The 14338-nt window shown below is 43.3% G+C and overlaps 1 protein-coding gene across 4 annotated transcripts in view; it reads right to left on the minus strand.

Moving 5' to 3' along the window:
- WWC1 (WW and C2 domain containing 1) overlaps window positions 1–14338 on the minus strand; it is a 65907-nt gene that overhangs the window by 10571 nt on the left and 40998 nt on the right. For all 4 annotated transcript variants that reach the window (XM_053956569.1, XM_053956568.1, XM_053956570.1 and 1 more), the window contains exons 9-12: window positions 9507–9749; window positions 7975–8064; window positions 5160–5698; window positions 998–1106 (exon numbers count right to left, since the gene is read on the minus strand). In XM_053956569.1, coding sequence (XP_053812544.1) covers window positions 998–1106; window positions 5160–5698; window positions 7975–8064; window positions 9507–9749 — 981 coding nt within the window. The remainder of the gene's footprint in view (window positions 1–997; window positions 1107–5159; window positions 5699–7974; window positions 8065–9506; window positions 9750–14338) is intronic.

Consider the following 14338-nt stretch of genomic DNA (forward strand, 5'->3'; position numbering starts at 1 on the left):
CCCTCACCACTTGGACAGGCACCAAAATGACACTGTAGGCACCACAGGGGTTGGCAAGCTGATAACCCAAAAAACACCAGCATCAGACATGTGAGTGTGCATGGGATGCCCTCTGTGATTGTCCCACTCCCCTCTCCACAGAGCTCCCGACCCCACTGAAGGGACACAGGGGCCCTGGGACACCCCAGTGTCTGACTGCTTGAGCCCAGGAGCTCAATTTACTGAAGCACTGCACTCCCTTGTCAAAGTGAATTGTGCTGTAAACATAAAAATTAGTAATTTATCTAGAGAATTAATGAAGATAACTAATGAACAGGGGGAATCTGAGATGAGTGATATTTCACCACCTCTACAGTTGTGTTCCGCAACTAACGACCCTATAATTCCCCTCAATGCTAATAAAAACAGTAGGAAAGCCCAGATTACATGCAGGTACCAATAAGATCAGTTCTTCCAGTGACCTTCTTCCAGTGAACTTTCTGACCAAGCCCCCACAGACAATCCAGAAAGCCAGCAAGAGCAGGGACTCCCAGATGTGCCCTTAGTGGGAGAAGTCTTGTGGGCATCACATCCTGCTCTTGCTCCATGCACTTGGGAACTGCATCACTGCACGTGCACATCCATCAGGCAGCTCAAGGTGCTTCCTTAAACATCCCAAAGTCCCCTCTCACTGAGAGAAGAGAGCTTTCCACCTAGCAGATGGCTCCACTTCCCCCTGCCAAGGCAGCACCCACAGCTGACCAGCACTTTCACAAACAGGCCAGCTGTTCAAACACCTCTCTGTGAGCTTCCTTTCAGCTGCTTCTGTTATGGGAAGCATAGGTCATTTTGATAATCAAATTCAACCTGCTCACAGTTTTTTCAGAAGTATTAAGAAAGCTGAGATTGAGAACTTTAGCCACTGAATTACAAACAAAGGTCATAACCAGCAGTATTGCAGCTGACTGATGCAAAGCTGAGTCACTGGATTAGTCCTGGAGAGAGATCTGATGTCTACCTTTGTACAGATGCCTCGTACACGCCGCTGTCTCCAGCAACAGATTCATCAGACACTGCAGCTGACACACCTGCCACCTTCAGCGCCATCCCTCCAGCTGTGTTTACACCTATCGGGAAAGCACAGAGGAAAACCAAAAGCAGGTGTTAATGAAAACAAACTGTCTGGATAAGCAGCAGCTTTTCTTCTTATCCTCCCCTAGAATTGCATTCTTTTCCCCCTGCCAGGTATTGTTAAGCGACAGCACATTTCTGAAAACAGAGGGGATACAGGTAGGGCAGACTGAGCTCAAAGGTGGCCTTAAAGTGAGGTAATGTGCCAAACTACCCTGAAGAAGAAATACACCCAGGAAAACAGGAGGAATAGACTGTGTGGTGGAATTGAGAGAGGGTTTCATTGCACAGTGAGTGCCCATCTATTTCCTGGGCCCTGCAGCAGTGTGAGGGCTGAGATTACACAGGGGTGTGTTACGGCTGCTTGCCCTGGCACCTCTCTGGGCACAGGTCATTGCACGAGATGCCAGGAGAGGCTTCCAAAGCCCTGGAAAGGCAGGGAGGTACCCATGACATGATGAGCAACGTTCAGATGCAGCAGGACTTCTAAATTCTAGTGAACTTATAAATATGGACCAATAAACCAGCTCCTACTGCAAGGCACCCTTAGGCAGGCAGCAATCATTCTGCTCCCAGCCACCCAGAGAGCAGTGGCTGGGCAAGCACTGCTGACCAGGCTCTGGCCAGGTATCCATCACGTGGAGCTGCTCATACCAAGAGGGAAACAGCAAAAAAAACCCACCACCTAAATCCAAAATGTTTGTGTACACAGGAGAAAAGGCAGGTCCCGAAAGACCAGGTTAACTAGCTGAACATGGAGAGAAAGAGATTTATAGGATTTAAAAGAGCAGTCATATGCAGGAATACAAGGAAAAGAAGATAGGGAAGAGAAACCATAGAAGGTGAAGCAAGTTTTACACAGAGGTGTTATCTCACATCAATTTCTTCTGCTTCAAAACAGGGAAAGATTCTCCCTGGAAACCTGCAAATTCTGCATCTTTTCACGTGAACATTTCAGTGGAGAGGAGCTGCAGCCAAGAGTCTGGAGAACTCCATCTGCCAACGTGGCTAACAAGTGCTGGGCCATACCCAGCTCTTGGCTCTCATCCTCAGGGATGAGGAAGCCCTGCTCCAAGAGTGAGGAGGTGCCATGTGTCACCCTGGGAGCAGCTGGAACCCCACAGCAGCAGAGCAGTACACTCCTCTCCAACGGGCTTTTTTTCAGAAGTGGTGCTTCTTTCCCATAGACTTAGACAAGCACATGCCCCCAAGCCAATATATGGCTTCCAATGCATATTTTCTTTATTACAAAGCAAATTTGGGTTCTGGTTGGTTTTCTGGGGTTTGAGTTTGTTTTTGCAGATTTTTTTTTGGTGTTGTTTTCTTCACAGTCTCACAAAGCTACTTAATGAATTTAATCCATCTTTGAATAAACTGGTGGAAAAGTGTGCAAGGCTTTTGGAATACCATAAGGACTTGTAAAGACATAAGGACTTGTAAGCCAACAGTAGAGGGTGCTACAGGTAACCCCAGTCCCTTGAGACACCTGTGCCATTTCGGGCTCATTTATCCACAGATTTTTTTTTTGACACTACCACCAAATGGCATTTCTCATCTTGTTACTCTCATGGAACCAGTGGACAGAAATAGAACGTCCAGACCTTTTCCCCATAGGCCAATCCCTGTGAATAGAGGTTAGCACCTGTAACACAATGTATCAGTCATTAACTGAAACAAATGGATCCATTTAACACTGGCATTCCCAGTTTAATCCATCCTCCCTCCTGCCACGTGCCAGGACCAGGCTCCTGCAGTGCTGTGGATCATAGGCTGTGCTAGAGGTACATAGACAGGGCCAAAACTTCTTTCCTCAATTCTCCTTCATACCTCCTAGTCCATGGTTTTAATAGGAAAATAACTTCTTCCCCACTGGCTGGCTTCCTAAATCTGATTCTTTGAGTTTTGCACACCAAATGCTGCTCTGGGAATCCCTTTACATGGGACTGGCTCACTGGGAAAGGCACTGCAGGTTGGCCTCCACACACCAAACCTCTCTTTCTCCCTCAGTTCCCAATGCCATGGAGTCATTCCAACACAGAAAGCCTCATTCTTGACCACCTCCCCCCAGCACCTCAGGGCCAAGGGGGTGAATACAGAAAGCGCACAGCAGTGACCTCTGTGCAGCAGAGTGCTACAGTGTAAAGCTGAATAAAGATGAACGGTCCCCTGACAACAATTCCAGCCACCCCTTTCCTTACTGGTTTTGCAAAAGACTTGGAAAGCTCAGCCCTTTCATGCAGCTAATTAGCACAAGATTTGGACTTTCAGCTTTTAGCCTTAAGTCTCTGAAGAGATAGCACACTAATAACAAAGTTTAAGGAGGAGTTCAGAACTGACTCAACTCTCCTCCGTTTTTCCAAGCAGGTGGATAACATTACCTGTGGTGTTTCACCTTTTTTTTTTCACTCACATCAAGAATTTGAAGTTTGCTCTTCTCTTCCTGCAATGGGCCTTGAAGAGCCATGCCATGCACTGTCCTCACATCCAGACCATTTAATCAGAGAATGCTGGACTCTGCCAGATTCCAGGTTTTGCTATTAGTTTCCCCTAAATCGCTCAGGTGTTCTTCAGGTGAGAAAGACAACCTTATTTCAGTTTCAAAGCAGAGGAGGTTCTGCTCTACCAGAAGGCAGCAGCAAAGCCCTCAGCTATAGTGTCCAGCTCTGCTTCCAGGACACGTGAGCGTGCTTTGCCCAGGACTGACCACCCCAGAGCCAGCCCCTGCATTTCGGGTGCTACACTGAGCCCCCACCCCCAAAATGCCTGAGGAGTAGAATCTCATCTCATTATTGCCCTGAAATAAACTACTTATGGTGATTATTTTGTCTGCTGACTGGCTAACAGCAGTAATCACTTAATCTGCTTAACACCTGAGCTTTCACTTTAACAGCCTTGGCAAATCTTGAAGAGCTAAAAAGGTTAAAACTAATCAGCATCCAGTTCTAATAAGCATAATTAGTGTTTCCTACTCAAATGCATAATACCTCTCGCTTGTAGGAAAATGGTAGCTCAAAGGGGAAGACTTGCACTTGTGTTTTTTATTGTGTTTTAAATAGTGTCAGCCTTCTCAATGCAGAAGGCGGTGATAACATGGTACTAGTTCCCTTTATTCACACAGGCTGTTCAATAATCCACAAAAAGCAGAAACAAACTGTACTGCTGGTTCACAGGAGTAGCTTGCAAGTTTATATTGCCTTTAAAGCTCTTCCTCACTGCAGCTACAAACCCAGTCCTTTCACTCATTGGATTTAACCCAACTACAGTCACAAGGGCTTCAGACAGGCCCTAGCACTGTGCCCTGGCTGTGCCAACTGCTTTCCATCCGCTTCAGCCCATCCTTTCCAAAAAAGGATGAACCCTTCCCACCCACCAACAAGCCATATGCATATATGAGAACATCCACTGTCTCTAAATGTCTTATTTTATCATGCTTACAATCGAAACACGTTTTTGTTGCTAAGAGACCAAAACAGCAGAATTGAAGCACAGCCTTGACAAGTCTGCTCAGCTGAAATTAATAAATTCATTGCCACTGATTTACTGGGAACCAGAGCAGGATTTTATGCATACTGAGGTGGTGAGGAAGGATTATTATTACTATAATTTGTTAACTATTTAGCTAAATGGCTTTCCCAGACCTCCTCAAAAGCTTAGTCAAAAACTTTGTATCAATATGGCACTGTGTGTCTCCCAGACCCAAAACAATACATGACATTCTGAATAGTTTAGTGCCAAATCAAACCAGGAATCCCACCATGACAATCCATATTTGCACATGAAATCCCTGTGATTTGTGTACACACGCATCTGTGTACAATAAAAACACACCTAAATCAGTCTCCTGCAAGACTCATTAGATCAGTATTTTTGTGTACAAATTAAAATACCAACCCTCCCTCCCAAACAAGACAGAACACAGAGCTGAAAACATTTTTTAACATAAAGATAACAAGATGACAGACAGCTTCTGAAACGCTTGCTTCTCAATGCTTTATGAACTACATTAAATATAAACACATGCAGTGCATGCAAATCTTTTCTTACCATACCTTGACCTAGATGTTTATCTCCTGCTCGAGGCTCTTCCAGTCTACAGTTGCCACTCCCAGTGTTTAGGGTGAGTTCTGACAGATTTGCACTTATCTCTGCATCATCGAAATCCATATGGCTTGAAAAGGCATCACCAGTTAGGAGTGGGTCTATCACCAGTGGAGAGCAAGGTGGGGATGGAGAGGAGAGAGATGACCTTGGGGACAGTGATGTCATGGATTTGGGAGTACCAGACAAGGACCTCAGAGCCTGCATGCGACTCGTGGTATCTGCTTTTTGAGTTTTTGCTACTTCATTCTCATGAATAGTGGTGATACAGCCTGATGGCCTAAACCCAGTGGCTCCTTCTAAGAACAAGTCAAGCTTGTTTTGATATTCCGAGTCCAACTGCTCCAACTGCTCCAGGTGCTCAAAGTAGAGATCAGTGAAACTGGCTGAGGTGGACGAATCCTGGCTGGAGGTGGCAAGAGATCCTCTGCTAGATGCAAGAGAACCAGGGCTGCTGCTCGAGGAGAGGGAAAGCATGCTGGTGGAGAGACTGAAGGAAACAAGTCAGAAAACCATGACACTGTATGCTGATTTCTCATGAAAACACTGCAATGTCACCACATCTCTAAGCCCACAGGGTGCTGCTTTGTTAGCTCAGGCCACACGCATTAGTCCCCAGAGCAATCCAGAACCACAGTCTACACAGCAGAAACGGTGGGTCACTGCTCAGCAAAACACTATCAATCATACACATTTTTCTACTCACCATATCAGACTCCTGAGAGTCCTTATTTAGCCAAAACAACTCTAATGAACAGTTTCAAACCAATTAAAATTAGTGCCATCCCCCTCCTCCCACATCTCTCTGGAAAGTATCTATGGCTCCTGTTAATCTCCAAAGCAGACTGCAAAAACCAGCAAGGCCCATGCAAGAAGATGAAGTTATTGCAATGAACTGTCTGACCATATGGAAATTTCCTTCCATTTGCCTCAATCTTGGACCTGCAGCCAAAAGGCAATATCACAGCTGCCTGGAACTGGCCCTCAGAGATCACAACAGCCAGCAGTTCCCAGAAAGCTGGCAGGATTCATCCATGTGAAAGACTGCTACATGGAATCCAGGGCCAAGAGAGCAAGGGAAAAACTGGGGGCTGGGCTGTGAAATCAATTCACACGCCTTATTTATCCCTAGAGTTCTAGGTGCAGAACATAACTGACAACAAAATTAATTTTAAGCAGGTGCTGAATAGAAGTCTGTTCAGATGAGAAAGTCCAGACACCACAGCACAGCATTCTGCTCAGGAGACCCAGCAAGTATTCCAGTAGTGACTACAACATGTACCATCTCTAGAAATTCCATTAAACCAAGACTCCTGCTCTGCATATTGAAGACTTTGGTCATTATTGATCCTCACTTCAGATAGGGATTAGCTATTGAAAAATTTCTGAATATGTATAAGTGCCTTAAGTTGCCCCACTGAAAAACAGTGAGGTATTAATAAGCCTAATAATCCCTTATTTATTATTTATAGGGTAAAAGCTGGAAGCTATATTTGTATAATTATGTCCATGACCTTATGAGAAAAAGGCAAGTATGCTCTATTTAGTATAATTTCGGCAGGAAATGTCTTCTGACAGATGTGCACTGCATCACATTTGTTTAAAAAAGCTTCTGATAGATGTTTTTGCATATTGGCAGTATATACACATCTGTTGAAGCCTAATGAATTTACATCTTTTCAGTGTACTTTACTAAGAAAAAGGAGAGGTTTTAAATTAATCTTTTCCCTACCAAAAAAACTGGGCTCAACTTCCTTTTGTACATGCCCTTGAATGCCAGACATTTTGCATTATGGGGTTAATAACAAACACTTATTCTTATGAAGGAGCATGCCAAGAACACTGGGCACACGGTTAGGAAGAAATTAGTTTCACATGCTTCTTGGTCACCTCAAAAGATCCCTAATCAGCTAGGTGAAATGAAAATATGATGCATTTCCACTGCATAAAAGCCTCACAGATAGCTATTCGCCATGCTGGCTTATTTACATGTCAGTCTTGCACTATGATTTCTTTCCAGTCTTTTCGGTGTCATCTTCACAAAATGAAACAGAATCCAAGTGGAGCAGAAGCTACAAACAGAGTAAATTCAGTACACACTGGTAGGAAAAAACCTCAACCAAACAAAAACCCCACCAAACTTGCTATCAGAATAATAAAAGTATAATTTTAGCAAAATGATTTGGCCTTAGTGCCTGCAGTCATGCATTAGTCTGGAAATAACAATCCTGTGTTCTTCCAAAACTAAAGCCTGAACTAGAAGCCATTCTTTGCACAATATGAACCACAACAGATTCAGGGATATTTCTATATATTGTCCACATTGCAAGCCAGAGCACACTTGGAATTAAAGAAATATGATCATTCATCCATTAACATGAAGTTGCATTAGTGAGATTCACTCCTCTTGCTGCCTGTTAAGCTGTCTTTAACACACTTTATTAATGTAATACTTCAGTAACTCAAACTTTAGTGAATAAATCTCAGCTATCCCTAGTCACCTGAATATTACTGAAATAGAAGGGACTGTGCAAACTCCTGCTGTGAGACAGAGGCACCACCAGGAGGTTGCTCAGCCCGTTGAAAAGTGCCCATCTAAACTGACCTGTGATCCTAAGGCTTCTCCTTCCACTGACTACACAGGGGCCTTAGGTCACTTCTGGGACTGGAAGGCCTTTCAGCCCTCAGCTGGGAGCTGGAATTGTCAGCAGGGAAAGGCACAATGTGCAGCAAAAGCAGCCACAGCTGCTGGAAAGGGTCACCTACCTCTTCAGCTGGGTGTGCAACATGGCAACCAACCGTGTGGTTTCCTCCAGCTCTCGGACAAGCTGATTTCTTTTGCTGTTCAACTTCAGTCTAAGAGAAGATCAAAGAAAGAGACAAGCTAAAGCAGCATTTACTGTTTTAAATAAGGAGTAAACGAAAAATCTACTTTTTTTCTGTGAAATCCTACAAAAGTTGATAGGAATACCCAGGACAGAATTTGGTCAAGATGTGTAAGTGTTTACCAACTTTAGAAACTTTTAAAATGCAGAAGTCAGTCCTGAAAACATTCACAACAATACAAAATAATTAATGCTGGTACCATAGAAGTTAATACTTCTAGGATCAGGCCTCAAAAGAGCTGGGCAGATTTTACTCACTATACACTACTGCATTCCTATAGTTACTGTGCTAATAAAAGTATAAATGTCTTCATTTCCTTCCACTAAAGTCTATGGATGATTAAGGGTTACTTGATTTAGTTATTAACCATCTCATTAGAGCTTTACATTATTGGCTTTAGCAGCATCTCAGCTTTATTTCCCACCTGAACTGGTTTGAGACAAACACGTGTGCATGTGGGTGCTCACACCCTAACTGAACAGACCTCTGGACATAAAATCCTTCCCCATGCATGTATTATGTCTTTGGCACTCTAGAATGTGATCATACTCATGGAGGTGTTCACCTTATGGCAAGACCAGAACCATTTGTCAAACCACAGATACTTCAGGCAGGTAAAAGTCTCATGGCCAAAACATTTACATTTTTTCCAGCATGATAAAACCACAAAAAGCCTATACAGAAAATTGGTGTCAGCTGGACCATGCAGAAGAAATGAAAATGTGGAGCCAGAGAGAATGAATGCAGTGTGCCTATTCCATATATGTTCAAGAGACTGCAGCAACCAGAAACACTGCTGAGCCATCCTCATTAATGCATCCAGACTGTAAAACACCTGTAGGCAATGCCTAATGCAGTATTCATCCTCACTGTACATTCCCCTGAGATCTCCCCTGCAACACAGGTAAAATTAGGGAAGAAAGTTGGCATTTTTTTCAGCTAGTTTAGATTCACAGGATATTCCCTGCAAGCCCCACAGCCCTGTCAAATACCAGATCCTACAGGAATCACATACAAGGATGCTCAGAACAAACAGCAAATTTAAGAAATTTAGAATTCCATCTGCTGACATTTACCAAGGCCCAGACTGCACAGCAAGTGTAGAAGCTGCTGTGAGGTGCTGGCTGCATACAGAAATGTTACACTACACTAACACTACACTGGGCTATTTTGAGCATTCTTTACATTCCTATAAAGGATCCATTGTAGGAACAGCAACCTTTCCCCACTAGCACAGCAAGACTTGCAGATGGGTTGTTTGGGAGATGAGTTCAGAAGCTCTCTGAGTAGAGTGTCCTGGGAATGTGAGGGCACTGCTGTGGCTCACTGTGGGCAGTCAGCCAGGGGATGCAGGTGCTTGCTCCCAGTTACCTCTTGTCCAAAAAGGCACTGCCCTGTGCCCACTAACCTACCTCTCAGTGAGAGCTTTGCTCTGAGTGTCTCTAGCAGCCTGAAGGTCTTCCTCCAGGCGCCTCCTCTCTGTCTCCAGTCTCTCCACCTCTCCTCGAGTCCATTTTCTGGGGCTGATAAATCGCATTTCTTTCAAGAGCTCCTCCTTCTCATTAATCAGTATCAGACGATCCCGCTCAGAGTCCAGCACGCCGGGCCAGGCCTCGCTGTCAAGCTTAGCCAGTTGGATTTTCAGGTTTGCTATTCTGCAGGGAAAAAAAAAATGCAGTTATTCCCTAAGGAGTGCCTGGTCTCCTGCTCCAGACATGCAGAGGTGCACCACGACCAACCACACCTTCCAGAGCCCTGAGGAAGGCTCTCAGCTCCAGGACAAGCACCCTCATGTCCCCCTTACCAGAAAGGTGCCAAGTGCTGGGATGTGGACATGCAGAATGGGATTTTAACTCACGTTTGTTCACAATGGAAAATGAAGTTTCTGGCTAATATGCAGTGTCCACAAGTCAGGGAATAATACAACAAAAATTCTGGATGTCAGAAAAGGTGATCAGATATACTTATAGGTGTTTAATATGCATTACAGCTGTGACCTCAGAGTAGTCTGTGTGGAGGGTATGATGTGATAATTGCCTACTTTTTAATCAGTTTTATGGAAATAACTGTGTACTCCCCATGTACGATTCAGATAAAGATCAGTGGTTAGTCAAAAGCTTAAAACTCTTTTGTCTTTACAATGAGGAAGTGAATCATAGCTCCATGCTGCTACTGCAAGAATCCACCTGTTGATTCAACAGCAAGCACTCTGGACACATTAAGGAGCTACACTACTTCTGGTGCAACCTGCACTTGAGGATGTGAGGAGCTGGAGAGGCAATGTGATCCTACCAGAATCCAGAGCTGCTTATTTGCATCAGAAACAAAGCCTATTTTCACTAGAGGTATCATTCCAGATTTCAGGTGAAAGCCTGTATCACCAGTCCTTCAGCACCATGCCACATCAGCTCAGGGAGGAAGATAATGACTAAAAGCAACAGCAATACAGAAGTAGAATTTGGCAAGAGTTTTGACTGACAGAGGAGGAGAGCACAGCTTGTGGCAGGTAAGGAGACTGCTCACTCCAAATTGCTGTCTGTTCCCAATCTCCCAAATATCTGACCTGCTCAGCTAGGTCCACAAATGATCAGCTTTGCAATGCAACATACAGAGAGAAGCAGAAAACCAGCAGCAGGCCAGGATACGGGATACAAGGGCAGTAGTGTCAGTCTTCCCAAAGGAAGCTGCATCCTTTGCATTCACTAACCTACAACTCTTCAAGACCTGACAAGGCTGATCATGGTAGTTTGATGAGAAACAATAGTGCAGATAAATCTGAATTAGAATTACCATGGACCTGTGTTTCTGAACTCACACAATCCAAAATTCAAGTGGGAAGCAGGAAATGGGAAGGACAGAATGGGCTGGGATGAAAAAAAAATTTAAAACTTAGAAGGCAAACAAGAAAAAAAAAGTATTTTGCAAGATATTTGCAAAAATAAATTCACCTGACTGAACATCAGAGAGGCAAGGCATATGTGCCCCTTCACGTGATGAACTCAGGTTAATCCCTCACCTGGGTTTAGCAAATACATAAGAAATGGAAGTGACATGTAAAATGAATGTCCAATATGCTTCTCTCTTTGAAAAGGGCTTTGTGATCTGGTGACAGACTTACTGGACTTAAATCAGGCACAGCAAATAGTTGCAGGTACTGATCTGGATCCATCTCTCTAGAATTTGGGTTATGCTGCAGAAGTGCAGAGGATGGTGTGTGCTTCCTCCAGCCAACCAGCACGAAGGCAGGCACAGAGCAAATTCAGTGCCAACCAGCAAAATCAAAGTGTGTGGAGTAAGCAGTAAGATGCAGATCTGGGCAGCAGCAAGCTACAAGGCTCCTGAAAGGCCTCGAAGAATAAAGCTTTGTCTTCCAAGCTCCAGAGGCCAAGAGGAACCTGAGCCCAAAAGAGCCTGTGAAGGATTAGGCTCACAGACACTGACCTGCCTTCACCACCACAGCAGACAGACATGAGATCACCCTTCTGAAGAGAAGCATCACTTTCTGTAAACCCATTTCCCACAGCAGGTTGCTTACTCTAATAAAGTTCCATAATTGATAGATATTCAGCTCAACTATTTTTAGGTCGTCTTAAGAGCTGTTTTGTTTTTGAGTGCCTGATTAAGTGCAATACTGTGCTCCAACGAAGAATTAAGTGGCATTAATTCATAATCCAAGAATTCCTCAGTGCATTTTGAAGGGATATGAGTCTAAGAGGATTGGCTGGCATAAATCTGATCACTTTTGGCATACATTTGCATGCATATGGCTTTTCCACTGGAATTTGTTCTCTATGCATTTCCGAGTTGAAAAGCTTTGTTAAACTAACCTCCAGTTTTACCTTTGGTACATGATTATTATTTTCCCCATCCTCAGTTAAAATGAGGTTTATTGTTCTATTTTTCCAATAAAACAGCACCATCACAGAAGAAACATGTTGCAGAAGGTCTGAACTTGGCTGAACACTCCAGCCCCTCAGCATTCACTGCCTGAGTCTGAACTGCATCAGTGCTGAGCCAGGCTGGGCTTGCAATGCTGGCCTCAGGTCACACCAGACTGAATAAACACACAACAGGAAGCTCAAGTTTTATTTAGTTCTTCTCTTTCTACCTAGAAAAGGCAGTTAGACGATTTATTCATTGTCATAACAAGGGTCTTTTTTGTTAATTAGGGAAAGTTAGTACTTTCTATTATTATACAACACAGGCATAGCACGTAAAATTTTTAGTCTCTCCAGAGATTGTTCAGAGCACATGCATCTCCACAGGAGCATAAGATGTGTATCTACAACCAGTAATTAATAATCCTGTATCAGATAAGCTTCTGTTCTTGAGAAAAAAACCACAAACTAAGTGGGAGGTGTGGTTTAAAAACTGACCAGTCAAATACCCACCATCGTTGTAATGTTGCTTAATGCGAAATTAAAATATTTCATTTTAGGAGATTAAAAAAACATACTTCTAAAATCCCTGAGTCACCACCAGTCACACAGAACCCAAGCTGAAAGGTTAACTGCTGAAGAAATTAGAACAGTGCAGGGTGCAAGTGCTGCACAACTGAGTTACTGCTACATGTCTGAAGTTGTACAACATAATTTAATTGCATCTCTGATTACATTTATGCTGCAGCAGATTCTCCTTGCTGAGATGTAGCAATGACAACCTTTTTGACACGATACCATTCACAGTTTTGGATAGAATTAAGCCAAAGGTTTGTCACTGTAGCTGCCCTGTGTCTTTTTTTGGGTTTTATATTATCTGCTCTAGGGGTCTGTTGTCTGCCTGAGCAGTGACAGGGACATAATGGTGGGGAAGGGAACTGGGTCCTGGCAGCTCTGGTGTGGTCAAGTTCAGTCAGATACCCACATCTGAGCTTTTAGTCTGGTCCACAGCAAACAGTTTCTGCCAGAGCCTGCTTTCAAAGTAGCAGCCCCTTACAGATCTAGTAGTTCTAAACTAATTAATATGGGACCATCTTGATTGCAAACCTTAAATTTTAGCTTTCAAGATACTGCAGAGCTAATACAACACATGTACTTCCATCACTTGGCTCCTTCACAGTTCGTGCGTGGGCAAAGTACTTAGTCTTCTATTGTGTTTTTGGAACATTTTAATGCTGCTGTGGGGACAGGAAACACTTCAAACATCACAAGGAAGAATTTTCACAGGAACAGAAGGTTCCTTGTGAGTCACTATAGCCATAGTATTGTTCCAGCCTTAAACCAGTCAAGGTATTTGTTTCTGGAGCTCCTACTAAATACTGTGCCAAAACCATGGTACTTTGATAGCTGGAGATCTTTCCATTTTAGCATCAACTATTCATGTCCATTTAGATCCATCTTTCCTCATGAGAATGTTTTTTAAACTTTGAGAAAAACCTTTAGATAACCTAAGACAAACATGGGGTATGAGCAGCAAGTATTCTTTAACTGCAAGGTGTGTTGTATGTCCCTCATCATCACTTCAAATGAACCACTCTGTTGTGTATAAAATTCTCTCTCTTTATAAAGAGCAAATTAAAAGAGCAGGTTTGTCACTATTCACTTTCCACTCTTTGGAAAAGATACAGGATAAAGGAAGAGTATTCCTCTTCAATCTGAATGTGTAAAGTCAGTGTGAATTAAACTGAAGCCCTCAGCAAAGCTTAAAAGTAAAAGGCAATTTTAACATGCCAAATTAACCACTGCATCTGAAGGAATGGTATTTTTAATGTTGCTATTAAAAGTCACTGAATCATCTGAATGTCAAGGTGTTTTGGCAAATCTTGGACTGGCAAAATAAACTGCTCTGATAAAATTGCTCCACCTACGAAAAGAAATATAAATTTGTGTCAGAAGCAGTTGGGCACACAGTTTTTGACAACTGCCACAGACACAGATCAAATTTTATGCCACTGAGAAGCATGGCCTACTGGCCACTCCAGTACACCAAAATGAGAGCATTATGAGTAACATCAGCCTTAAGGCTCTTACTTCTAACCAGAGGCTGGAGAAAAAGCCTTCTCTTTGCATATATCCCAGGCACAGATCGTACCACGCATCTGAACTTTGTTATTCTGGAGTTGCAAAGTCCCTCTAGAGCAGTTAAAAGTGAAGAAAGTCACCACCAGCAATGGTGGTGACATCACTGAACAAAGACTAGGCCAGCCAAAGTCTAAGTAATAATTCTTGGTGTTTTTTCATTTAACTCTGCAGTTGTGTTAGCTATTATCTATTAAAAAGTAAATCCTGGAAAGCTTTTGCTTAAA

This window comes from Vidua chalybeata, chromosome 15 (genome assembly GCF_026979565.1).
Source record: "Vidua chalybeata isolate OUT-0048 chromosome 15, bVidCha1 merged haplotype, whole genome shotgun sequence".
NCBI lineage: Eukaryota > Metazoa > Chordata > Aves > Passeriformes > Viduidae > Vidua > Vidua chalybeata.